The sequence below is a fragment of the Oncorhynchus keta genome, chromosome 2 (genome assembly GCF_023373465.1).
Source record: "Oncorhynchus keta strain PuntledgeMale-10-30-2019 chromosome 2, Oket_V2, whole genome shotgun sequence".
NCBI classification, from domain to species: domain Eukaryota; kingdom Metazoa; phylum Chordata; class Actinopteri; order Salmoniformes; family Salmonidae; genus Oncorhynchus; species Oncorhynchus keta.
In genome coordinates, this window is record NC_068422.1 from 29,279,093 (window position 1) to 29,305,526 (window position 26,434).

General features: G+C 40.4%; 1 protein-coding gene and 1 pseudogene across 1 annotated transcript in view; one reads left to right on the forward strand and one right to left on the reverse strand.

Moving 5' to 3' along the window:
* Nucleotides 1–180: 180 nt before the first annotated feature.
* On the forward strand, nt 181–9,715 carry LOC118361144 (solute carrier family 22 member 7-like; annotated as a pseudogene).
* A 76-nt stretch (nt 9,716–9,791) lies between these two features.
* LOC118398847 (cysteine-rich protein 2) overlaps nt 9,792–26,434 on the reverse strand; it is a 28,908-nt gene continuing 12,265 nt past the window's right edge. Inside the window, exons 3-7 of the mRNA XM_035794615.1 lie at nt 22,101–22,158; nt 18,978–19,103; nt 12,348–12,422; nt 11,773–11,867; nt 9,792–10,623 (exon numbers count right to left, since the gene is read on the reverse strand). Of these exons, the coding sequence (XP_035650508.1) occupies nt 10,486–10,623; nt 11,773–11,867; nt 12,348–12,422; nt 18,978–19,103; nt 22,101–22,158 (492 nt within the window). The 3' untranslated portion in view covers nt 9,792–10,485. The remainder of the gene's footprint in view (nt 10,624–11,772; nt 11,868–12,347; nt 12,423–18,977; nt 19,104–22,100; nt 22,159–26,434) is intronic.

Consider the following 26,434-nt stretch of genomic DNA (forward strand, 5'->3'; position numbering starts at 1 on the left):
CGCAAGGTTTAACTAACAATGAGACAGTTCTAACAATGAGACAGTTGGACCAACAGACAGACAACCTTTAGACTTGGTAAAAGATTATGAAATATTTTCTTGGTTCCAAAGCACGAATGTGAATGAGTGTGATTGCTGTGCTTTCAGTATTACAAGAAGTCTGTCTGAACCAAGTGGAAGATGAAGTTTGAGCACCTACTCTCGGATATCAATGGATTTGGACGGTTCCAGATTATGATCATTATTATCAGCTTCGTTGCTCGATTCACCCTGCCTTGTCACTTTATGCTGGGTAACTTCATAGCTGTTGTGCCCTCTCACCATTGTGACCTCAGCGCTCTGGATGATGAGGGTGTCTTTGGGAATCTGACCCAGGAGCAGAGACTGACTGTCAGTATTCCAGTACAGGAAGATGGGACTCCAAGCTCCTGCAAGATGTTTCCAGAACCCCAGTTCCACCTCCTGTCCAACTCCAATGACAGTGACCTAGCTACAGTCCCCTGTCAGAATGGATGGGTATATGACAACAGCACCTTCAAATCCACTCTGGCTACAGAGGTAAGCTTTTCTGTCTTTTTGTCACTAGACTATAGGTAATAATGTAGTCAATGAATGTCTCATTGAATAAAAGGCCATGTTGTACTCATTGAATGTCATTCTTCGACCACTACACATGGTTGCATAGAAATGAAGTATTATTTGTTAGTACAAATCTCTACAAATCTCTTTGAATATTGTTGCAGTGCTAGCTACTCAATTAAATTATTTCACAAAATGGAAGTAGAGAGGCTGTTCTCTTTTATACGGTACCTTGAATGTGTTGTCTGTTTATTCTTATTTCTACCTCTTACATCAGTGGGACTTGGTGTGTGACCAGAAAGGGCTAAATAAGGCGACGGCCACCATCTTCTTCTTGGGAGTGATGTTCGGAGCAATGACCTTTGGTAGTCTGAGTGACAGGTAAGTTAACAATCATTTATAAATTCATAGACAGTGGATTTTAGAGTCACCTTAAAACAAATCTCTTGTGTACAGACACACGTAACATAACTGGTATGGTAGTGTCTGTCAACAGAATGTGCGGATGCAATGACTAATGAGGAACCGTCAATGCATCACTGTTAGCATCATTTGGCCAATAGACCCGCAGGTAACTTAGAAAGAGAGGAGGGTGGAGCTACCGCGCTGCTTCCCCTCCTCATTCTAGTACATTTCCTAACATGTCTTTCCCCAGATCTTATTTGAGCATCTGATGCAATTAGATAGTTCTGGATTTCCAAGATGACCTAAAAACATGAAGTAGACTGTCTCTGAATGGATACAAAAAAGTTGTTAAGTTGTTAAAGGCCCAGTGCAGTCAAAATGCATTTTTCCTGTTCTTTGCCGCTGATTAAACAAACACCGTAAAAGTGTTTAAAAAAAAAAGGTAGTTGTGTTTTTTCCCGGATATACTACATGACCAAAAGTATTTGGTCACCTGCTTGTCTAACATTTTATTTGAAAATCATGGGCATTAATATAGAGTTGGTCCACTCCTTGCTACTATAACAGCCTCCACTCTTCTGGGAAGCCTTTCCTAGATGTTGGAACATTGCTGCAGGGACTTGCTTCCTTTCAGCCACAAGAGCATTAGTGAGGTCGGGCGCTGATGTTGGGTGATTAGGTCTGGCTCGCAATCAGCGTTTCAATTAATCCCAAAGCTGTTCAATGGGGTTGAGCTCAACTTTGTCCAGGCCAGTCAAGTTCTTCCACACCAATCTCAACAAACCATTTCTGTATGGACCTTGTTTTGTGCATGGGGTCATTGTCATGCTGAAACAGAAAAGGGCCTTCCCCAAACTGTTGCCACAAAGTTGGAAGCACAGAATCGTCTAGAATGTCATTGTATGCTGTAGCGTTAATATTTCCCTTCACTGGAACTAAGGGGCCTAGCTCGAATCATGAAAAACAGACCCATACCATTATTCCTCATCCACCAAACTTTACAGTTGGCACTATGCATTGGGGCAGGTAGCCTACCACTTTGTGGCTGAGCCGCTCGTGCTCCTAGACAGTTGAACGGGGCAGCTCTAGCAGGGCAGACATTTGACAAATAATTTGTTGGAAAGGTGTCATCCTATGACGGTGCCACGATGAAAGTCAATGAGCTCCATTCTACTGCCAATGTTTGCCTGTGGCGACAGCATGGCTGTGTGCTTGATTTTAGACACCTGTCAGCAACAGGTATGGCTGAAATAGCCGAATCCACTAATTTGAAGGGGTGTCCACATACTTTTTTATATATAGAGCAGTTTCTGGTTGAAAATAAAATATACACAGGACCTTCTAATCAGCAGGTTTTGCATGGGTGGAGTTGTGACTCGCCTGGTGACATCACCAGGTGGCAAATTTGTTAATTTACCAATAACAAAGAGAATTCCAAACCTATAAAAGTTTTCCCCTCAAAATTATTGCTTGAGAAATAATTATATTTCTAAAAAGCATTATTTTATATATATTTTTTTTACTTTAATAGAAAACTGTTTTATGGTACCTAATTGTATTAGGTTTAGTATTTAGTATTTAATATTTTTTTAGGATCCCCATTCATAGCCATGGGAGTTCTGAGGGTGCTGCAGCACCTTGAAAAATGTGAATATTTATTTATTATTTGTAAAAAAAAAAATACTTGGCCTTTACAACTCTTCCGTCTTTAGCTGCAGGGACCTTTTTTTAAACAAAAGTATTGCACTGGGCCTTTATTACACCTGTATTCAGGGCTGGTCCTGGCAATTCGGCCACCCTAGGTGAGACAAACATATTGCCCCCTGCAAAACTAGAATACTCAGAGTAAGCAAAATTATGTTGAAAAGACGTCTATAATCCGTATTTTCCAGACGTTGAAGTTAGGTTCAATTTAGGTTCTGAATGAAAAGTGAAAAGAGGATGTATTTTCCAGAAATCAAGGCCGGTTGTGACCACACCAAATCCGAACCAAACATAGGTGTCTATAGTTGAGCAAAATCAAGGCTGGTCTAGACTGGTCCAAAAACTAACGTCTGTGGGTGTGGAAATCAAGACCATTGTAGACTGCAACAAACAAAAAGATTGCTGGTCCAGACAGGACCAAAAAAAGACATCCAAAAGACATTGGCGTCGGTCTGTGCTTACTGGGGTGTATCCTACAGTGTCTGCCTGCAATGTAATTTTATGAATGCTCATCCATGTCTTAGTCCCACTGTGTCTAAAACAAGCTTTTCCATTGGCTTTATTACATTTCCACCACACTAAACAATTTGGCTGTTTAAGCTATGAATATCATCTACCCAACTTTATCAGGAGTTATTCTGAGCCTATTTGCAATGTGTTTACACATTGGGAAATGCATAAGTATTTTATTTTTCGCCATGGATACAAACTTGAAACCAATGATCATGACAATTTAGCCCAAGGGGTGAAACTTCTGGACAGCAGTTTTGAGTAGCCTGATTATCCATTTCATATTGTCAATTTTACTTTGGCCTCTACTGTTTTTAGTATATGTGGTTTGTTAACATGTCAGCACAATTTATTTATATGATTCGGCGCCTTATAGGTTAGGGTATTTTATCAGAGAAACCTGCATGATGTAAAAAGTGTCTGTCCCAATACTTATACATTTTATCTCCAGCCTGTAAGCTGCAGAAAAAGCTACATACTTTTTCTACCATATCCTATATCTGCTACATTATTTATTTTCGTTCATTTTGACGGAATGTTGGTGGAGCGTGGCAGCTGGGAATGGACAAGCAAAATATAATGCGCCCCTGCCTTTCACAAAGTGGGCACTACTTCATTACAGGCATCAGCGCTCACCTAAAAAGTCCACATGCCACTGTTGAGAGAAATTGTAATTGTTTTTGGGCAGAATTATGTGAGGTTTTATGTGTTGTTGTTGGAGGTGTGTCTTTGTCAGTTTAGCTCAGAAAATGCCGCCCTCGTCAATCTGCGGGCATAGACGGCTGCGGTCTGGCCTTTCCTGTATTAGCGGACGGATATAGGAAAGGGGGATAATTAGTCAGTTGTACAACTGAATGCCTTCAAGTGAAATGTGTCTTCTGCATTTAGCCCTCTGCAGCTCGGGAGACATGTTTTTCTCCCACAAAAGTATTGTATTGAGCCTTTACTACTGCATTATCAGACCGATACAGCCGTATGCAAAAAGAATTGCAGCACCCCCACCCGCAAACATCTTCTCTCGGCTATGTCCCCATTTTTTAAATATATTTTTTATTTCACCTTTATTTAACCAGGTAGGCTAGTTAAGATCAAGTTCTCATTTGCAACTGGGACCTGGCCAAGATAAAGCATAGCAATTCAACACATACAACAACACAGAGTTACACATGGAATAAACAAAACATACAGTCAATAATACAGTAGAACCAAAGAAAACAAAAAGTCTAAATACAGTGAGTGCAAATGAGGTAAGTTAAGGAAATAAATAGGCCATGGTGGCGAAGTAATTACAATATAGCAATTAAACACTGGAATGGTAGATGTGCAGAAGATGAATGTGCAAGTAGAGATACTGGGGTGCAAAGGAGCAAGATAAATAAATAAATACAGTATGGGGATGAGGTAAACAGCCCATCTATGTACAGGTGCAGTGATCTGTGAGCTGCTCTGACAGCTGGTGCTTAAAGCCAATGAGGGAGATATGAGTCTCCAGTTTCAGTGATTTTTGCAGTTCGTTCCAGTCATTGGCAGCAGAGAACTGGAAGGAAAGGCGACCAAAGGAGGAATTGGCTTTGGGGGTGACCAGTGAGATATACCTGCTGGAGCGCGTGCTACGAGTGGGTGCTGCTATGGTGACCAGTGAGCTGAGATAAGGCGGGGCTTCACCTAGCAGAGACTTGTAGATAACCTGTAGCCAGTGGGCTTGGCGACATTAGCTATTCCTGGGGTCCACATGAAACATAAAACATGACATATTACAGAACATCAATAGACAGGAACAGCTCAAGGACTGAACTACACACATTTAAAATAATAACAATAGGACCTAGAAAGGTCCTACTAACACAACACTGAGAGAAACAGAGAGACCCATTACTCTATGCCCACATCCTAATACATTCATATATTACATTTTCATTTTCATATAGTACATTTACATTCAGTAACATCTAGCAGTTACACGCATACATACATCAGTACACATATGCCTATGAGTTATTAGGGTAAAATAGGGGGATTGGAAATTATAAAGACAATTACATTGAGGGAAGCGACAATCTATCTGCAATATTAAAGCTGATCTACCTCCTAAAAAAGGAAAAGAAAGGGAAGAGGCATTGTGCTGTTTTTATTTATTTATTAAAGTACATTTTTCTGTTTGCTTGAGTAATTTGAAATGGAAGGGAGTTCCTTGAATTCATTCTGGATTTGGGGCTGTGTAGAGACCCCTGGTGGCATGTCTGGTGGGGTAAGTTTGTCTGTCAGAGCTATTTCAACACATTTCTCACATTAACATTTATCTTTCCTCTACTTTGATCCAAGAGAGACTGACAATATGACATTGATATAAAAACAGCTACATTTGGTCTTTAATATTTTTTAAATAGATCAAATTAAGGGGACATTTGTATTTGTATTCTCTTTACATAAGCTTATCTTATTATATTTCTAATTGAAAGAGGGGAGTTGCCTCACACTACAGAGACAGGAAATAGGCCCATGCCGTATGGGCCATTCTAGCTCGGAGAAAGTTACTTAATGTAATGAGATATTTTTCTGTTCTCTTTATCTTCACCTGTTGTCTTTTTTCTCTAGGTTTGGTAGGAAGACCATCCTCCTGGTGTCCTATATCTCTGGCATGCAGTTTGGTGTTGCCAGTGCTTTCTCCACCTCCTTCATAATGTTTGCTGTGCTCAGGTTCTTCACTGGGTTCGGCATCACTGGCATCGTCACCATCTCATCAGTACTCAGTGATTATACACGCACACACACACACACACACACGCACACGCACACGCACACACGCACACACACACACACGCACGCACGCACACAACCAGACACACACACACACACACACACACACACACACACACACACACACACACACACACACACACACACACACACACACACACACACACACACACACACACACGCACACAACCACACACACACAACCAGACACACACACGCACACAACCACACACACACACACACACACACACACACACACACACACACACACACACACACACACACACACACACACACACACACCCACGTGGTGTCTCAGAGACTATCCTTGACTCATCTGGTGTTGCGTTGTGCCATCCTCAGGTGCGGAGTGGGTGGACATTGAGCACAGAAAATTAGTGGGAGTGATTGACAGCCTGTCCTGGACGTTTGGTAACTCCATGATTCCAGCCATAGCCTATTGTGTGAACGACTGGAGACAGCTGACCATAGTGGTCACCTCACCTCTCGCCCTGGCCATACTCACATGGAGGTCAGAGGGAGGGAGGGACTAACAAACAAATGAATGGACAGTTAACAGTTAACAGTTGCTGTGTTATTGTGAATAACATCTTTACCTCCTCCAATAGGTGGATTCCTGAGTCAGCCAGAGGTGGCTCATAGCCAATGGGAAGTTTGAGAAAGCAAACTTTTATTTGCAACAATGTGCCCAGATTAACCAGAAGCAGGAGTTTGCATCCAAAATTACACCAGAGGTAAGCAATTGCCAGGATAGGATAAGTTTAAGCAATATGGTTATTTAAATTCCTTCACTCTTCCTTCTAGCCTGGTTCCAGATCTGTTTGTGCACAAATCTAATCAAATTGTATTTGCCACATGCGCTGAGTACACCAGGTGTAGATTATACAGTGAAATACTTAACGGAAATGACCAAATAAAAAGGAAATATTAACACAAAATAGTAACACAATAAAATAATAGCAAGGCTACAGTATATACAAGGATACCGAGTCAATGTGCTTGGGGTACGAGATAATTGAGGTAACATTTACATGTAGGCAGGGGTAAAAGTGACTAGGCAATCAGGATAGATAATAAACAGAGTAGCAGCAGCATGTGAAGAGTATAAAAGAGTGTGAAAGTGTACGTGTGTGGAGTCAATATGGATGTGTTTGTGTTTTGTGTGTGTGAGCATATGTAGTATGTGTGTGTGTGTATATGTGTATATGTTAGTGTTGGAGTGTCAGTGTAGTATGAGTGGGTAGAGTCCAGTGATTGTACATAGAGCCAGTGCAAGAGTGTCAGTGGGCCCTGTGTTGAGGGACAGCGTGGCGGATGTGTTGTTGCCTACCCTCACCACCAGGGGGCAGCCCGTCAGGAAGTTGAGGATCCAGTTGCAGAGGGAGGTGTTTAGTCCCAGGGTCCTTAGCTTAGTAATGAGCTTGGAGGGCACTATGGTGTTGAACGCTGAGCTGTAGTCAACGAACAGAATTCTAACGTTGGTGTTCCTTTTGTCCAGGTGGGAAAGGACAGTGTGGAGCGCAATAGAGATTGTGTCATATGTGGATCTGTTTGGGTGTTATGCGAATTGGAGTGGGTCTAGGTTGTCTGGGATGATTGTGTTGATGTGAGCCATAACTTTCCTTTCAAAGCATTTCATGGCTGCAGATGTGAGTGCTATGGAGCGATAGTTATTTAGACAGGTTACTTTGGCCTTCTTGTGCACAGGGACTGTCTTGATAACTCCTATGGTCAGAGTTGGCAAGACAGCACAAATAGATCTAGGACCTGTTGACTTTCCCTCTTAAAGCCTGGGTGGGATTTTGTCCATATTGCTAATGTATATCCAATCTTTTCATATCTACAGGTGCGTCGAGGAGATCAAGTCTAAGGGTTGATTTGAGATTCAGCAACTGATCCGCCTCTGTTCTTCTCGCCACCAGACGCTGTCCAGTATCATTGTGACAGAGAGAAAAGACAGAACCTACTCCTACCTGGACTTGATCAGAACCCCAAATATGAGGAGACTGGCTCTACTCACAGGCATAGTGTGGTGAATATTCCAGGACTCATGATATCTGATACAAGTTGCTTTAGTAAACGCATGTTCATCATGTCTGGCCACACACAATAATGTAGGAATGTATTGATGCTATCAAGATATATATGATATATAGATAGATATATATGCCATTTAGCAGACGCTTTTATCCAAAGCGACTTACAGTCATGTGTGCATACATTCTACGTATGGGTGGTCCCGGGAATCGAACCCACTACCCTGGCGTTACAAGCGCCATGCTCTACCAACTGAGCTACAGAAGGACCACGTCAAGTTGGGTAAGATTTCATTTGACCGTTTTGATCTAATATCCACATAAGAGAATATCCTGAAATGTAAATTCAACTTTAAATTAGACTTTTAGCTCACCTCAAACTGTGTCAAAACACATGACATAGCTCTACACTGTTTAACAACACCAACAATGCCAACCTGATTTCTAATCCAAAGGTATCGTGTGGCTTCAACATATTATGGCATTAGCTTCAACATCACTGGATTTGGGCTCAACATATATCTAACCCAGTTTATGTATGGTGCCATAGAACTCCCAGTCACACTATCAGTGATACTACCTTCTGGATAAGGTGGGCAGGAGAAACACAGAAGTAGGATCTCTGCTAGGATCTGTCTCGCTATTAATATTTTCCTACCCAGAGGTGAGTGCTTTTTTGTGGGGAATCAGGGAGGCGGTCAATTCAAGTCCAGGAGACATCTTATAATGTATTGATGCTGTCAACTAATACTGCCCTTCCTCTAGTGCAGCACTGACATACTACCCGATTCAACTATAGTTTTATAAATTGAAGACCATGCTTAGATGAATCAGGTGTGTTAGAGCTGGGTTAGAACAGACCCTGGCAGTATCAAATCTCTACACGAATTATCACAACTCTACACAAGTTATCACATCTCTAAAGGAGTTATCACAACTCTACACAAGTTATCACATCTCTAAAGGAGTTATCACAACTCTACACAAGTTATCATCGAGTTCTGCTGGGGTGTGTTCCAGTCTTTCAGTTATTCATGAACTCATCCTAAATATTTAAATATGGTGGGAAACGTTGACTTAAAGGAAAGGTCATGTCGTTCCTCTCCTCCACTTCAGACATGTTTGTTTTAAGGACGGTGGTGGCGATGCTGGGGAAGGGTTGCTCGGCAGCATCCTTCACAACTGTCGTGTTATACAGTTCTGAGCTGTTCCCTACTGTGGTCAGGTAAATCACACCTATGTCTCCGATTTAAAGTGTAACTAAAGACAGACAGGTCAAAATGTGTGTTCTGTATATTTCTCTCTCTGTCTTTCAGGCAGAATGGCATGGGCTACAACTCGTCCATGGGTCGCCTGGGGGTTTCTCTGGCCCCTCTCATTCTGCTGCTTGACAAGGTGTGGAGGGACCTTCCGCAGGTCCTCCTCTGCTCCATAGCCCTGCTGGCTTGCCTGGTGGCCAGGATGCTGCCTGAGACACGTGACCGCTGTCTACCAGAGACCATTCAGGACGGGCAGACAGGGTATGATATAGCCTCTGAGATATAGACACTTAGGTTGAGATTCAATCCAAGGTGCGTTAAAGAGCAAAGCATTAGACAGATCACAATGCATCTATTAAAGGCTAAATATGCAGAAATCGCTCCGCCATTGCCTAGTTGCTACAATTCTAAAATACTAGCCTAAACCTAGCAAACCACAATTTCTCAAGCAAGCATTTTGCCAGGGTACAATCTGTAAATTCTTTGCAAATATGGTTATTGATGATTATGGATATCATAGTGTTTTATCAATGACTGTGTTTATTATTTTTATGTACAATTCTAGGAAAAGTTTGGCTGGATCCCAAGTTGTGGAAACAACAGAAATCCCTTTAAAATCAAAGGTCAACGATGAGGGGGAAAATTGACACAAAGATATTATTTCTGTAAATATTTTTTATATGCCCAAATGTGCACCAACAACAATTTTCAAACACCTTTTCAAGTAATCTCATTGTGTTTGTTCCACATCAAAAACAACATTCAAACCTTGCACCTCATTTTATTCCTCCTATACAAATTCTAATTTTCCACTCAATTGCAATACTGCATTATCTTATTTAGTAAAGACACCTTTCTGTTTCATATGAATGAGGAACAAAATATTATATTTGATAACGTATCATAACTCTTTATGCATTCTTCCTCACCATAACCATTGGCAAAATCTTTAATATTGGATATGAACCTGTTGTTAAATACGTATTTTATAAATCTGTGTGCTTAGCAGGTTGCAAAAGTGATTTAAATATTCGGAAACATTATTACGTTATACAAACAATATGTAAAAATACACACAAAAATACCTCATGTTTATCAGCAAGCATGTGGTCGGTTCCATTGCAATACCTGTCAATTCAGTCAGTGAATCACTTCAGTCACTGAAATTACCCTAATCAAACAGAAACCCCATTCATCTCACTTTTAGTGTGTGGTTAGGACTGGCTGGGTATTTCAGTTTGCTCCATGTCTTCCTTCTCATAGATGTAACAGCCCACCTTGCCGATGTTCACTCCTTTTGGTCCATACAGGATGCCGTAGCAAGGGACGTGGCAATAAGGTATCCCTTCATGCTGTTACAAGGAAAACATTTTTTTTACCATTTACATTTTTTAAACTTATTTTGTACATAATGTTTCTGCAACGGTATCTTACGGCAAAAAAGTTCTTCTGGATATCAGTTATACTTTTCGTGGCTGTTTATTTACCACCACAGACAGATGCTGGCACTATGACCGCACTCGGTCAGCTGTATAAGGAAATAAGCAAACAGGAAACCACTCACCCAGAGGCGGTGCTCCTAGTGGCCAGAGACGTTAATGCAGGAAAACTTAAATCAGTTCTACCAAATCTCTATCAACATGTTAGATGTGCAACCAGAGGTAAAACAATTGTAGATCACCTGTACTCCACACACACGCGTACAAAGCTCTCCCTCGTCCTCCATTTGGTAAATCCAACCACAACTCTATCCTCCTGATTCCTGCTTAAAAGCTCAAATTAAAGCAGGAAGCACCAGTGACTCGGTCTATAAAAAAAGTAGTCAGATGAAGTAGATGCTAAACTACAGGACTGTTTTGTTAGCACAGACTGGAATATGTTCCGGGATTCTTCCGATGGCATTGAGGAGTACACCATATCAGTCACTGGCTTTATCAATAAGTGCATCGAGGACGTCGTCCCCACAGTGACTGTACGTACATACCCCAACCAGAAGTCATGGATTACAAGCAACATTCGCACTAAGCTAAAGGATAGAGCTGCCGCTTTCAAGGTCCGGGAATCTAATCCGGAAGCTTACAAGAAATCCTGCTATGCCCTGCAACGAACCATCAAACAGGCAAAGCGTCAATACAGGGCTAAGATTGAATCATACTACTGTACCTTGGCTCCGACGCTCGTCAGATGTGGCAGGGCTTGCAAACTATTACAGACTACAAAGGGAAGCACAGCCGCAAGCTGCCCAGTGACACAAGCCTACCAGACGAGCTAAATCACTTCTATGTATGATTTAATTAACCAACATCTATGCATCTTCAGATTGTCTTATAAGTCCATGTGGGCTAGGCATCCTGAAAATGCAAGACACTGTAATAATAAAATCAATCAAATCAACCTTACTCGTGAATTTCAACACAGAAACACTGATGTTGATCTTAAAAGCAGCCCTCGCTTCAAGTCATCAGTAACTGTAGTAGACAGTAATAATGTGGATGTAATACCTCAGCATGTCCACCAGAGGTCAGTGTCTTCTTACACCTCTCACAGCGCAGGCAGGGTCGGTGCCAGTTCCTACCCAAGGACATCACCTTCTCTGCTGCAGAGACAGACAAACACCTCACTATGATTACCTCATTCAACTGGCATGTCAGGATAATTAAGAAAAAGTGCACAAGGTACTGACTGTGTGGGTCAGTTGGTAAAACGTGGTGATTGCCACACAGGTCTTGGGTTCAATTCCCACAGTGATCACATACCAAAAATGTATGCACTCACTGTAGTTCACCTTGAAAATATAAGAGTCTGCTAAGTGACCACTTGAACTATCAGTCCAACATAGAAAAATAAATATAAGAAAGCACAAAATGCATAGTTGAGTGGTCAATGTCCTTCTGTGGCTCAGTTGGTAGAGCATGGCGCTTGTAACGCCAGGGTAGTGGGTTCGATTCCCGGGACCACCCATACGTAGAATGTATGCACACATGACTGTAAGTCGCTTTGGATAAAAGCGTCAGCTAAATGGCATATATTATTATTATATCATAAATCAATCATGAACAGTCTGGCCAAAACTTACCAAAATATACCACTTTTTCACAGCCAGGACAGAGTGAGGTCTCTCCAGCAAACATCCTGGTCTGAGGGGGGGGTACTGGCAAAACAACAATAGCTAGGTTATTCACCTGACAGAAACAAATAAATCAGCCTCAATTAAATTTATAAATTAACCTTACATAAACTCACATATTTGATTTTCTGCAAATTACCAGACAGCTAACATAAGGACAAACCAGTGCAAAACACACAAACTCAACATACCAGTGATCAAGTCCAGCTGATTAAATAAATGTAATCTCCTACTTGACATAATTATTCAAAATATACAATTTTTCTATTCAAGTTAACACATAAACTCTGTTTTCAGATTAAACAGAGACATGATACATAACAGAACGTTTGGGTTTACAACGTTTTACAAAAGGCAAAATTCAACAGATTATAAATCATTATAAATTTAACATCTAGCGATCAGCAACTACCCCACCCATTCCTTCAAAATAATTTTAATCTCGAAAGGAAACGTTAAACCCAACAAGTTGTTTGTTAAAAAGATCTGTTTAAAGTTCTAACATGGGTCAATCTTGCAATCAGAGATAGTTGTTTGAAGACGCATGGCTCTATTTTTGGCTGGTTTAAGGCGGCGCTAGAGTCAAACGCACGTTCGTTTTGGAATTGCGTCAAGTAAAAACTGGCGTAGTAGCATTTTCTAGTGCTAAAATCAGGTTCGGCAATTTACATGTTTTATAACAGCTCACTTGCGCTCAGATGAGCGGGTGTATTTTAGTCATGTCCTTAAAAACTTGACCCAAAGTGCTAATTTCCGGCAGCGCTGATAGGGATATTTAAGACCAACCAAAAGCTGGTTTTCGAGGTAACGCAGTTGGTAATGGCTTGAATTTTGACTGCGGAAACGCAGCCTATCCAGCTGTGATAAACACTGCTCATATGTGCATGGAACAAGAGTAGAGTAATGTGCTTTTGGTGCCAGTATACTTCCTATTTAGAGACATAAAAAACGAATATCATGCCCATTTCGTTTTATTTGATTAAAAACCAAGCATAGCCTACCCCCCTCCACGATGTAGGCTGCATGGTCATGCCCATCATGAAACGAGAGATGAAAACCTCGGTGAATACTGCAGTGATGCCACTTTTTAGACTACCCTGGCAACTTTTTTCAAACAGCACCTAACAACAAAATTTAGCTACTTTAAAACATTTATTTGGAACTTTTAGTAACTTTTGAAAAGTGACTCAAATGTTAAAATGCACACTCAGTCACAAAACATGTGCCTTTAAAAAATGTTTTGTATTAACAACAAAAGCGTACATGAGGAAACACAAGTATTTATAAATTATATATGATGGACAATTGAGGTTGGGGGTACAATATCACCTTACACAAGGACATTAAGGGACATACAAACACTTATAATTCTAACAGCTTTTTGTAAGTAGAGTATTTAATTGTCTTAAAATGTAGTTCAATTTCTTTTTGTAGGGTAAGAAAACGTGTTTTTTTTGTTTGTAAATTTACATTTGTGAATATCAAATTTGGCCAGGGTAGCCTAGTGGTTAGAGCGTTGGACTAGTAACCGAAAGGTTGCAAATCCCCGAGCTGACAAGGTACACATCTGTCATTCTGCCCCTGAACAGGCAGTTAACCCACTGCTCCTAGGCCGTCATTGAAAATAAGAATTTGTTCTTAACTGACTTGCCTAGTAAAATAAAGGTAAAAAATAAATTACACAACACTTTTTCAGCTTATTCCAATCGTAGGTAAAGAATCCAAGCAGTACATCCCTCCACAATAGTGTAAGATCTTCATAAATGTGTTCAATTATAAATCTACTGATGTCTTGCCACAGTTTTCTTACATGAATAGAATGCTAAAAAAGATGCAACACTGTTTCTGGATGGTCATTACAAAAGGAGCAATTTGAGTTGATGTTTTCCTTAAACTTCTTCATAAAGTGTTTGGCAGGATAATATTTATTTATAATTTTAAAGGAAACTTCCTTAATTTTGTTAACAATGTATGTGTGTGGCAGCATCCAAACTTCTTTCCAACATATATGATCAACAAATCCATTCCAATAAGGCATGACATAAGGTATAGATAGATACAACATCCTGCTGAAACGAGGTTTGAATATCGCTCTGTTGTTGAATGGACCAAAAGAGAAACAAATCTTTCCTACTTATGAGTCAACAGGGTCAATAGAAGGTAGGCTCTGAGGGTCAGGTCTTGACACGTTCCTGAATAAAGAGAAACACCTGAGGGTATGGCATCTAAAACAATTGCAAAAGCTTTAGGTGTTACAGGGACCTTGTAAAGTGATAAGAATTCCTTATAACTGAGTAAAAGACCCTCTGCATTTACCAGTTGGCTCACCGATAGGATATTATTTCAGAACCAATATTCTAAAAACAAATATTAAACAAGTATTTTTATACAATATATCCCGATTATTTCATATATATTATCTGTGTGGACAAAAATTGTGTTTATAAATTAAGGACCATGACAAGAAAACCTGCCAATGAAAAGCAGAAAGTTTCACTGGAACTTTGTCAATATTATAATTGCAAAACAACATGAAGTTAAGGCCACCAAAAGTAGAGAAGACATGAAGAGGAATAAAATTCCAGATAGAAGTGGGTCTTCTTCGGAATTGTTTTATCCAATTGATCTTAAAAGTATTATTTAAGGTAGTAAAGTCCAGAAAATTCAGTCCACCATTCTCATAAGTGTTCATTACAACAGATGTAATGTACGTCCTAAACCTTCAGCTCCCGCCACAGATTTTCTATGGGATTAAGGTCTGGAGACTGGCTAGGCCACTCCAGGACCTTAATGTGCTTCTTCTTGAGCCACTCCTTTGTTGCCTTGGCCGTGTGTTTTGGGTCATTGTCATGCTGGAATACCCATCCACGACCCATTTTCAATGCCCTGGCTGAGGGAAGGAGGTTCTCACCCAAGATTTGACGGTACATGGCCCCGTCCATCGTCCCTTTAATGCGGTGAAGTTGTCATGTCCCCTTAGCAGAAAAACACCCCCAAAGCATAATGTTTCCACCTCCATGTTTGACGGCGGGGATGGTGTTCTTGGGGTCATAGGCAGCATTCCTCCTCCTCCAAACACGGTGAGTTGAGTTGATGCCAAAGAGCTCCATTTTGGTCTTATCTGACCACAACACTTTCACCCAGTTGTCCTCTGAATCATTCAGATGTTCATTGGCAAACTTCAGACGGGCATGTATATGTGCTTTCTTGAGCAGGGGGACCTTGCGGGCGCTGCAGGATGTCAGTCCTTCACGGTGTAGTGTGTTACCAATTGTTTTCTTGGTGACTATGGTCCCAGCTGCCTTGAGATCATTGACAAGATCCTCCCATGTAGTTCTGGGCTGATTCCTCACTGTTCTCATGATCATTGCAACTCCACTAGGTGAGATCTTGCATGGATCCCCAGGCCGAGGGTATTGACAGTTCTTCTGTGTTTCTTCCATTTGCGAATAATCGCACCAACTGTTGTCACCTTCTCACCAAGCTGCTTGGCGATGGTCTTGTAGCCCATTCCAGCCTTGTGTAGGTCTACAATCTTGTCCCTGACATCCTTGGAGAGCTCTTTGGTCTTGGCCATGGTGGAGAGTTTGGAATCTGATTGATTGATTGCTTCTGTGGACAGGTGTCTTTTATACAGGTAACAAGCTGAGATTAGGAGAACTCCCTTTAAGAGTGTGCTCCTAATCTCAGCTCATTACCTGTATAAAAGACACTTCGGAGCCAGAAATCTTTCTGATTGAGAGGGGGTCAAATACTTATTTCCCTCATTAAAATGCAAATCAATTTATACAATTTTTGACATGCGTTTTTCTTGTTTTTAGTTTTTATTCTGTCTCTCACTGTTCAAATAAACCTACCATTAAAATTATAGCCTGATCATTTCTTTGTCAGTGGGCAAATGTACAAAATCAGCAGGGGATTAAATACTTTTTCCCCTCACTGTATACCCATGTGGAAAAATTATGCGGCCTGTAAGTGTGACATAGCCAATTTAAAACAAGTTGATGTTTTGTTTAGAATTTGATTGCAATTATCCGTTCTCTTTTTAGGCCTGATCAATAGTGAATTTAATCTTGCTTATTGACAATGTTTGGCATGTCCATACTCGGCCATAATGCAATTTACAGTATGCCTAAACCCATATATCAGTGTGAATGCTATTGAAGCCATGCAATCACTTAGAACAATGTGGACTGGAAATGGGTTCACGTTAACATATTTAGCAAAGATCGGCCTACATTTTGTTATTTCATTTCTGTAAGACACTTAACAAACTTTATACAATGGATGGTTCTAATCCTGAATGCTGATTGGTTAAAACTGCATTCCAGCCGGTGTCTATTCCACAAGTTACCACCTTAAAATACCTGTTTACTCTGTTCCATCTGACTGTCAAACCACTGTCAGCCCAGAAGTGGTTTTGTTAGCTGTTGGCTAGCTCCTCTGAACAACAGTGTCCTGACGAGTGAGCACATTTTCTATACAAGGTGAAATCGTGCCTCATTAGCTCATTGTTATGGATGTATCCAAATAAATCACTATGAAACAGCTTAAACAAATGCAGCTACTGTTGTTATTCTGTCTGTACTGTTTGACGTGACTGTAAGTTAGCCGTAGTTGGCTAGCTAGCAAGCAAGGGATAAGAACGTTGCCAGGCAGTATGGCAATGCAACATTTAGAACGAACGACAGGGTCACATCCATAGATACAGAACAAAAAGACTGAACGACTGAGTCGCGTCTCTAGCAACCGAACCGATAGAACAAACGACTAGCTGGCTTGGGTAGCAACCCTAGATTTGTGTCAAGACTATATCTTGTGGAAGGATGAAATAGTATAAATACATTAATTAAAATACAGTTTTTAATGAAAATATGTAAAATATTATTTGAATATGTTGGTAACTTCATTTTGGGCCTAACAACACCCGTGCCAATATATCCTCCAAACACTGGCTTCTCGGGCATTGTCTCTTAAATGACAGACTAACATTGGATTTGGAGTTGATTCCAAGGAAATACATAAGACTGTAAATACACAACTTGAAGCAACCACATATTTGGCCATGGAGTACGTTCTGATTGACCAGTGAGGGGCCAAGCCTCGACTCTCCCATAACTTGTTTATTCCTCAAATCCCAGCCCTTTTGTGGCAACGCCAGCAAGTGCACCAATAATTGTGACAGTGAAATTAGCAAAAATATTTCTGACACACGAGTGAATCTATTGCGCTACCACCTGCACTTAGATTTACCTTTGCGTTAGGTTAGTTAAAATAGAGCCCATTGTCAAAGTTAGACATACACTGAGTATACAAACATTTGGAACACCTTCTTAATATTGAGTTGCACCCCCATTTGCCCTCAGAACAGGCTCGATTTGTCGGGGCATGGACTACCATACCCTGTTCAAAGGCACTTAAATATTTTGTCTTGCCCATTTACTCTCTGAATGGCACACATACACAATCCATGCCTCAATTGTCTCAAGGCTTAAAAATCCTTCTTTAACCTGTCTCCTCGCTTTCATCGACACTGATTGAAGTGGTATCAATAAGGAATCATAGCTTTCACCTGGATTCACCTGGTCAGTCTATGTTATGAAAAGAGCATGTTTTGTACACTCAGTGAATGTTGTACTGCAAATTACTTGAAAGTTCATCGTTGGTCATGTTTTAGGGGGTTATATTTATCTTAAAAGATCAGATACATGTCAGCCTTTTATATAACTCAAAGTATTGTGTCGATGTTTGATAGAACACTAAGTCCCTTGTCAAATGTGAAGTGTCACTATACAAAAATTCCTCATTCCTCCCCAGTGATGAACAGAGATAGGATCATTACAAGTGTGTTTGTGTGTGTGTCTGTGTAACCCTCTCTCTACTGCTTTATGTTGCTATAATTAACCCTTAAAGGTCATACTTGGAGCACTTGGTAAGGCCAGTTAATCTGAGCAGCCCTGATAAAAAAGACTTGTTCCTGTGTGTGTATGTGTCTATACACTACATAGTCCACTAAAACCCATATTCATCTGTCGGACTACCATGTGGTGAAGTGTGATTCATCACTCCAGAGAACGTGTTTCCACTGCTCCAGAGTCCACTGGCGGCAGGCTTTACATCACTTCAGCTGACGCTTGGCATTGTGCATGGTGATCTTGTTGGAAAGGTGGCATCCTATGACAATGTCAAGTTGAAAGTCAGTACGAGCCAGTGTTTGTCTATGGAGATTGCATGGCGGTTGGCTCGATTTTACACACCTGTTAGCAACGGGTATGGCTGATATAGCCGAATAGACTAATAGCTGTCCACATTGTTTTGGCCATGTAGTGTATGTACTGTATGTGTATGTGAGGTGGCGAGAGCTAAGGATGGATTTTGTTTTTCATTAAGACAATATGTTAACTCTAAACTCCCTTAATAATACTATTACTATACTACTATACTATTACTACCACTACCCCTGGCCCCAGATCTGTTTGTGTGGTCTTCCTATGGTATTGTTTGCAATGACAATGACAATGACCCTAGGGGATAGCAAAACAGCGCAAACAGATCTGGGATCAGGCTACCGTCCCTTACCTTTGGGTTGGTTCCGGGTGACCTGCATGGCGGTCCATGGTGTGGTGGGAGATCCTTCTGAGGGGCTGTCAAAGGCAGGTTGAGGAGTGTCGTAGATGTAGGAGCCTGCCCCTCCAATGTTCACACCTGGAGGAGAGGTTATTAGGCAGCCATAGTATTATGTGGTATTATGAGGCGCTAGAGTTTGAACTTAGCCAAAGTACCAGTGTCTTACAACTAGTGCCATGGAACCATTGGTTACTCTTCTGCTGTACCGAAATTTGGTTGTCAGTGTGTTATATTAAAAAGGAAATGCTTTAAGCCCCAGTAGAGGTCCTACTGCATAACTCCTACGTTAGACGATAGGCAGAATTGCAGAGGAGGGAGAAGCCAAGGGGAAATGCCTGCTGTTTTTCAGTTGGGTTTGAGGTTCCTTTATCCAAACAACCAGAATCAAACCCCACCCACATCCTACCCAAACCACCAGAGACACACACATTCCAGACAAATTCCTTGTTTCTGTATGTATGTACTGGGTCAACTCATCTGAAATGCACATGATTAGAGGGTAATCTCATTCTTTCTAGATCATCTATAAAGATAGTAAAAGTCATTTTCATAGATATGAGCTGAAGTTTGTCAGATGAGTAACCGTCATTACTTTACATTTAGCTTCCCCAGTCTAATGACCCTCACCTATGTATTGGCCCCCAAACTGATAGAACCCAGGTGCCATCTAGGAAATTAGATGTTGCCGCCTATATTCTTGCCATTTTTTCGAAAGTGACTTAGACCTTTGGTTCGAAACATTACACTCAATAAACTGCGGGAGCTTTCAACAGATTGCAGATACGGTGCCTAGTGAAAGTCTACACACCCTTTGCACAGTCTATACATTTTGCTGCCTCAGAAAGAATTCTGAAAAGCGAATCAATTTGATATTTTTCCTAACAATTTACACAACCTACACCCCATTTTTAAAGTGAAAATATTTGTTTTAAATGAAGATGCCTTGATTGCATATGTCTTCACACCCAAGAGTAAATACTTGGTGGAAGCAGCTTTGGCAGCCATTACATCTGTGAATAATTGAAAATAACTTTATACCAAATTAGGTTAGGGAAACATATAATGTATATCCATTGTTTTTGTCAAAATTGCTCAAGCTCAGTACATTTGGTTGGGAATCATTGATGGACAGGAATATTCAAACTTTGTCCCAAGCAAATTTAAGTCAGGACTGAGACTGGACGTCTCAGGAACACGCAACACCTCTTTAAAACCATTCTGGTGGGTCTTTGGTATTAACATATGTGTAATTGTCCTTCTGGAAAGTAAGACTTTATCCCAGCGTTAGGTTTTCAGAAGACTGAAGTGGGTTTTCCTCTAACTTTTTACCTGGATTTTTCTTCTTTCATGTTTATTTTGATCTTGACAAACTCCCCAGTCCATACTGGTGACAAGCACACTCATAAAATGATGCTGCCATCACAATACTTGAAAATACAGAGGGTTGCTCCTGTATTGTGTTGGATTTGATGCAAACCTGTCATTTTCTATGTTGTCTTGCAGTATTACTTAACAGGCTTATTGCAAACATAATTGATTATTTGCAGATTATTTTTTTAACATGAGCTTCCTTCTTTGAATATTGCTGTCATTAATGATTCCCAACAACTTGACTGAGCTCGAACAATTTTGACAAAAACAATGACCATAAATTTCCCCTAGAATCTTATTTAAAAAATATCACAGCTCTAATTGCTGCCAAAGGTGCTTCCATTGAGTATTAACTTGGGTGTGAAAGCATACCTAATGAAGACATGTTCATTTATTTTTATTAGGAAAATGTTCTATAATTTTTCTTTCACTTTGACTATGAAGTAGGTTGTGTAGATTGGTAGGGACAAAATCAAATACAATTATTTTTTAGATTGAATTTTAAGGCAGTAAAACGTGAAGACTGTGCAAAGGGTGTGTAGACTTTCACTGGCGACTATATCTATCTTTCCTCCAGTTATTAAATCTGTCCCTGGGTTCATACACTACTAAACCACCATTCCAGTCATCCTGAGAACGATTAAAGCATCACATTGGGTAATAATCCAAGTCTTAGTAGTGAAAGGACCTATAGGGCTTTGGGCAAAAGTTGTGCACTATATAAGGAATAGGGTGCCATAATTACCCAGAATAATACCCAAATGTCTGAATGCACCCCCGCTTAGTCAGACAAAAATGTTATGATGAGTTTATATGACCTTTATTTTTTTATTTTTTTAATCACTTTTAAAAGGGAAGCACCTCAGATTATATCAGAGTTCATTCATGCACTCACAAACCCAAATGTGAATGTATTTCTTCCAGGTGAAACTTGTGAATACTCAAAATCCATAATTACTAAGTGTATAAGCCTATGTGACGTGTACACCAAAATTCTGAATCTACTTTTTTAATGGCACACACAAATCATAGGATTTTGGTGTGCTTCAAAATGTTGTCACAGATTTAAGCAACTTTGAGACGGGGCCTACTTTTTATGCAACTTTCAAACTTTTCTATTGAAGCAACTTTAGGAAATGAGAATCCACTGGCCAGGCGGTATAACACCAGGGCAGGAGGTCATTATAGATATATAAATATCCATCTGGTCCCCACACAGCACACTGAGGATGTCTTGCACTTTGATTCATGGGAAAGGAAATGCCTTGTATGACCGTATAGCATCCGGTATAGTATAGGGGTGATGAAATGTTATAATGTTTTTAACATTGTTTTCTTAATCAATCAAGTACTTTTATGGCTGTTTGTGTGAGTGAGGAAATTAGTACATTTGTGCTACTGAATGTGTTGTGTTTGTGTGTGAGTGTGTGTGTGTGTGTGTGTGTGTGTGTGTGTGTGGAGTGTGTAAAGTACAGATGTAGGATCTAAATTTGAACAAGTTTTCTACAGCAGGAAAACAAAAATGTGAATTATATATTAGGTGGATTATAATTAATGGACATTTTCGTATGGGTTGATACATTTTCTGTAAGTGAAAAAAAGACAATTAAGTTTATCCTATCCTATTATTGGTCTTATTGAATTCAAGCTATAGCGATTCTTCCGCACACCTGCGATTATGGTTTTTTAACAGTAACCTCTTACCTTTGGGTCCGAAGAGAGTTCCGTAGCATGGTTTGTGACAGTAGGGCAACCCATCATGCTGGAAGACAGACCATGTCTAATATTAACAAATAATCTATTATCATAATAAATAGCTGAATATTGGTCATTAAGAAAAACTAAAAACACACACCTCCAAACAATCTGCAGGTTTAGTGCAACTTCCGTTAAAACTATTTGCTGAAACAGTTCTACTTATTACTGAAATAAACTGTTTACTGAAACTGAAACTACTGAAATATTTCACAATTAACTGAAATGGAACATTACAGTCAGTCAGTGTCAGTATAAAGCATTAAGGTTTAAACCAATCAGTCAGAGGTTATATTTCAGTGTGACTGCTGACTGGTCACTGGCTTCATCACAAATGGCACCATACTCATTTTATAGTGCACTACTTTTGACCAGTGCCCATAGGGTCATTCTACAAAAGTGGTGCAACATAGTAACTAGACATACACTGAGTGCACAAAACATTAGGAACACCTTCCTAATATTGAGTTACAACCCCTTTTGCCTTCAGAACAGACTCAATTCGTTAGGGCATGGACTCTACAAGGTGTCGAAAGCGTTCCACAAAGATGCTGGCCTATGTTGACTTCAATGCTTCCCACAGTTGGCTGGATGTCCTTTGGGTGGTAGACCGTTCTTGATACACAAGGGAAACTTTTGAGCATGAAAAACCCAGCAGTGTTGCCGTTCTTGACAAAAAATGGTGCTCCTGGCACCTACTGTACTACCATACCCCATTCAAAGGCACTTTGTCATGCCCATTTACCCTCTAAATGGCACACATACACAATCCATGTCTCATGGAGTAAAAATCATTATTTAACCCGTCTCCTCCCCTTCACCTACACTGATTGAAGTGGATGTAACAAGTGACAACAATAAGGGATTACAGCTTTCCCTGGATTCAGCTGATCAGTCTACAGTGCATTCGGAAAGTATTCAAACTCCTTCCCTTTTCCACATTTTGTTACGTTACAGCTTTATTCTAAAACGGATGCAATTATTATTTTTGTATTTTTTGTATGTATAAATATATAATGTATAAAAAAAATATATATATACATAACTATTCAGACCTTTTACTCTGAGGCTCGAAATTAAGCCCAGGTACATCCTGTTTCCATTGATCTTCCTTGAGATGTTTCTACAACTTGATTGGAGTCCACCTGTGGTACATTCAATTGATTGGACATGCTTTGGAAAGGCACACACCTGTCTATATAATGTCCCACAGTTGACAGCACATGTCAGAGCAAAAACCAAGCCATGATGTTGAAGGAATTGCCGTAAAGCTCAGAGACAGGATTGTGTCGAGGCACAGATCTGGGGAAGGGTAACAAAACATTTCTGCAGCATTGAAGGTCCCCAAGAACATAGTGGCCTTCATCATTCTTAAATGGAAGAAGTTTGAAACCACCAAGACTCTTCTTAGAGCTGGATGCCCAACCAAACTGGGCAATCGGGGGAGAAGGGCCTTGGTCAGGGAGGTGACCAAGAACTCCACCAATTTTTATTTTTTATTTCACCTTTATTTAACCAGGTAGGCTAGTTGAGAACAAGTTCTCATTTACAACTGCGACCTGGCCAAGATAAAGCATAGCAGTGTGAACAGACAGCAACACAGAGTTACACATGGAGTAAACAGTAAACAAGTCAATAGCACAGTAGAAAAAAAAGAAGAAAAAAAACGAGTCTATATACATTGTGTGCAAAAGGCATGAGGAGGTAGGCGAATAATTACAATTTAGCAGATTAACACTGGAGTGATAAATGATCAGATGGTCATGTGCAGGTAGAGATACTGGTGTGCAAGAGCAGAAAAGTAAATGAATAAAAACAGTGTGGGGATGAGGTAGGTAAATTGGGTGGGCTATTTACCAATGGACTATGTACAGCTGCAGCGATCGGTTAGCTGTTCAGATAGCAGATGTTTAAAGTTGGTGAGGGAGATAAAAGTCTCCAACTTCAATCAGGCCTTATGGTAGAGTGGCCAGACGGAAGCCACTCCTCAGTAAAAGGCACATGACAGCCTGCTTGGAGTTTGCCAAAAGGCACCTAAAGGACTCTCAGATCGTGAAAAACAAGATTCTCTGGTCTGATGAAATCAAAATCGAACTCTTTGGCCTGAATGGCAAGTGTGACTTCTGGAGGAAACTTGGCACCATCCCTACGGTGAAACATGAAGGCAGCATCATGCTGTAGGGATAGTTTTCAACTGCATGGACTGGGAGACTAGTCAGGATCGAGGGAAAGATGAACGAAGCAAAGTAAAGAGAGATCCTTGATGAAAACCTGCTCCAGAGGGCTCAGGACCTCAGACTGTGTTAATGTCACATTTCAGATTTGTATTGTCAAAATACATTTGCAAAAATGTTTAAAAAAAATCTGTTTTACCTTTGTCATTAATGGTTATTCTGTGTAGATTGATGAGGAAAAGAAACAATTGAATCAATATTAGAATATGGTTGTAAATTAACAAAATGTGGACAAAGTCAAAGGGTCTGAATTCACTGTATGTCATGGAAAGAGTTCTTAAAATGTTGTATACTCAGTGTGTGTGTGTTTGTGTGTGCGCGTGTGTGTGTGTGTTCACGTCTGTGTGTGTGAGTGTGCGCGTGCACGTTTGCGAGAGCCACGGATGGTATTTGTTTTTTAATCAGGATAATATGCTACCTCAAGCTCCCTTAATAATAATCCTGTTACTACCCTTCCGTTGCTTAAGGCATAGGTAAAAACCTTATAATAATTTTTTGGGGACTGCAATTTGCACCACTTCTGTAGAATCACCCATATAGGAATCAGGGTGCCATTTGGGAGCCATTATCTTTCAAATTTAAATGAATGCCTTATCCTCCTGACCGCTTCAAGTTAATTATGGAGGAGCTCTATCTGTCAGTCTTAAAATGGACCGAGCAGAACAGACAGAGAGAGCAGAGAGATCCTTTCGACCCAAATTCCTATCAAACATCTCCCCAATTCAGACTTTATTTTTAGCAAACTGCTTCCATATGCTCTAGCTAGCTCCTTCACATTCCAGTGCATGAACTGGGAATAAAACAATATTTAGACAACTAACACCCGTCTGAGAGGAGGATAGAAGAGATTTAGGATGCTGTGACCTCAGCAAGCTCTTAAAGCTCTTAAAGCTCTTCATTCTAAATGGTTGCATTTGTAACCGACCTCAGAGAGTTGGGCTGCATCCCAAGGGCCAGGCCCATAGGGCTCTGGTCAAAAGTAGTGCACTATGTAGTGAATAGGGTGCCTTTTAGGAATCATCTTTAGAGACATGCAACGTATATGTGACACACCTCTTTTCGGACCAACACTGGGTTATTGTATGTGGGACACAGCTCAACCAGTTCCTAAATGAATGAATCCACACACACACTCTGTTGCACAAAGCTCACTCTGACCACACAGGAGTGTTCTGTGTCTCCTCAAGTACAAGAGTATTTCATACATCTACAAACTGCCCTCCTCACTCACACTACAAGAACAACAATGTAGGACAAACCTAAGCTCCGAAGAAGATTCTCCAAAAACACTTAAGTCACTCTTATAAAATACTATTTGGGACCAACGTTCTTCACAGCAAAAAAAAAAGTACAACATTAGATCAGAAACATTGCTATTACAGTATAGGCACATACGTACTTGACATTTACAGTGCAACTGTTTGCGGGTCAATTGCATTGAAATGAACAAGACATGCGGCAGAACTATTTGAGTGACTTGTGAAAGTTTTGAACCTCACATTTTACCCTATCAACCTCACATTTTACCCTATCAACCTCACATGTTACCCTATCAACCTCACATGTTACCCTATCAACCTCACATGTTACCCTATCAACCTCACATGTTACCCTATCAACCTCACATGTTACCCTATCAACCTCACATGTTACCCTATCAACCTCACATTTTACCCTATCAACCTCACATGTTACCCTATCAACCTCACATGTTACCCTATCAACCTCACATGTTACCCTATCAACCTCACATGTTACCCTATCAACCTCACATGTTACCCTATCAACCTCACATGTTACCCTATCAACCTCACATGTTACCCTATCAACCTCACATTTTACCCTATCAACCTCACATGTTACCCTATCAACCTCACATGTTACCCTATCAACCTCACATTTTACCCTATCAACCTCACATGTTACCCTATCAACCTCACATGTTACCCTATCAATCTCACATGTTACCCTATCAACCTCACATTTTACCCTATCAACCTCACATTTTACCCTATCAACCTCACATTTTACCCTATCAACTTCACATTT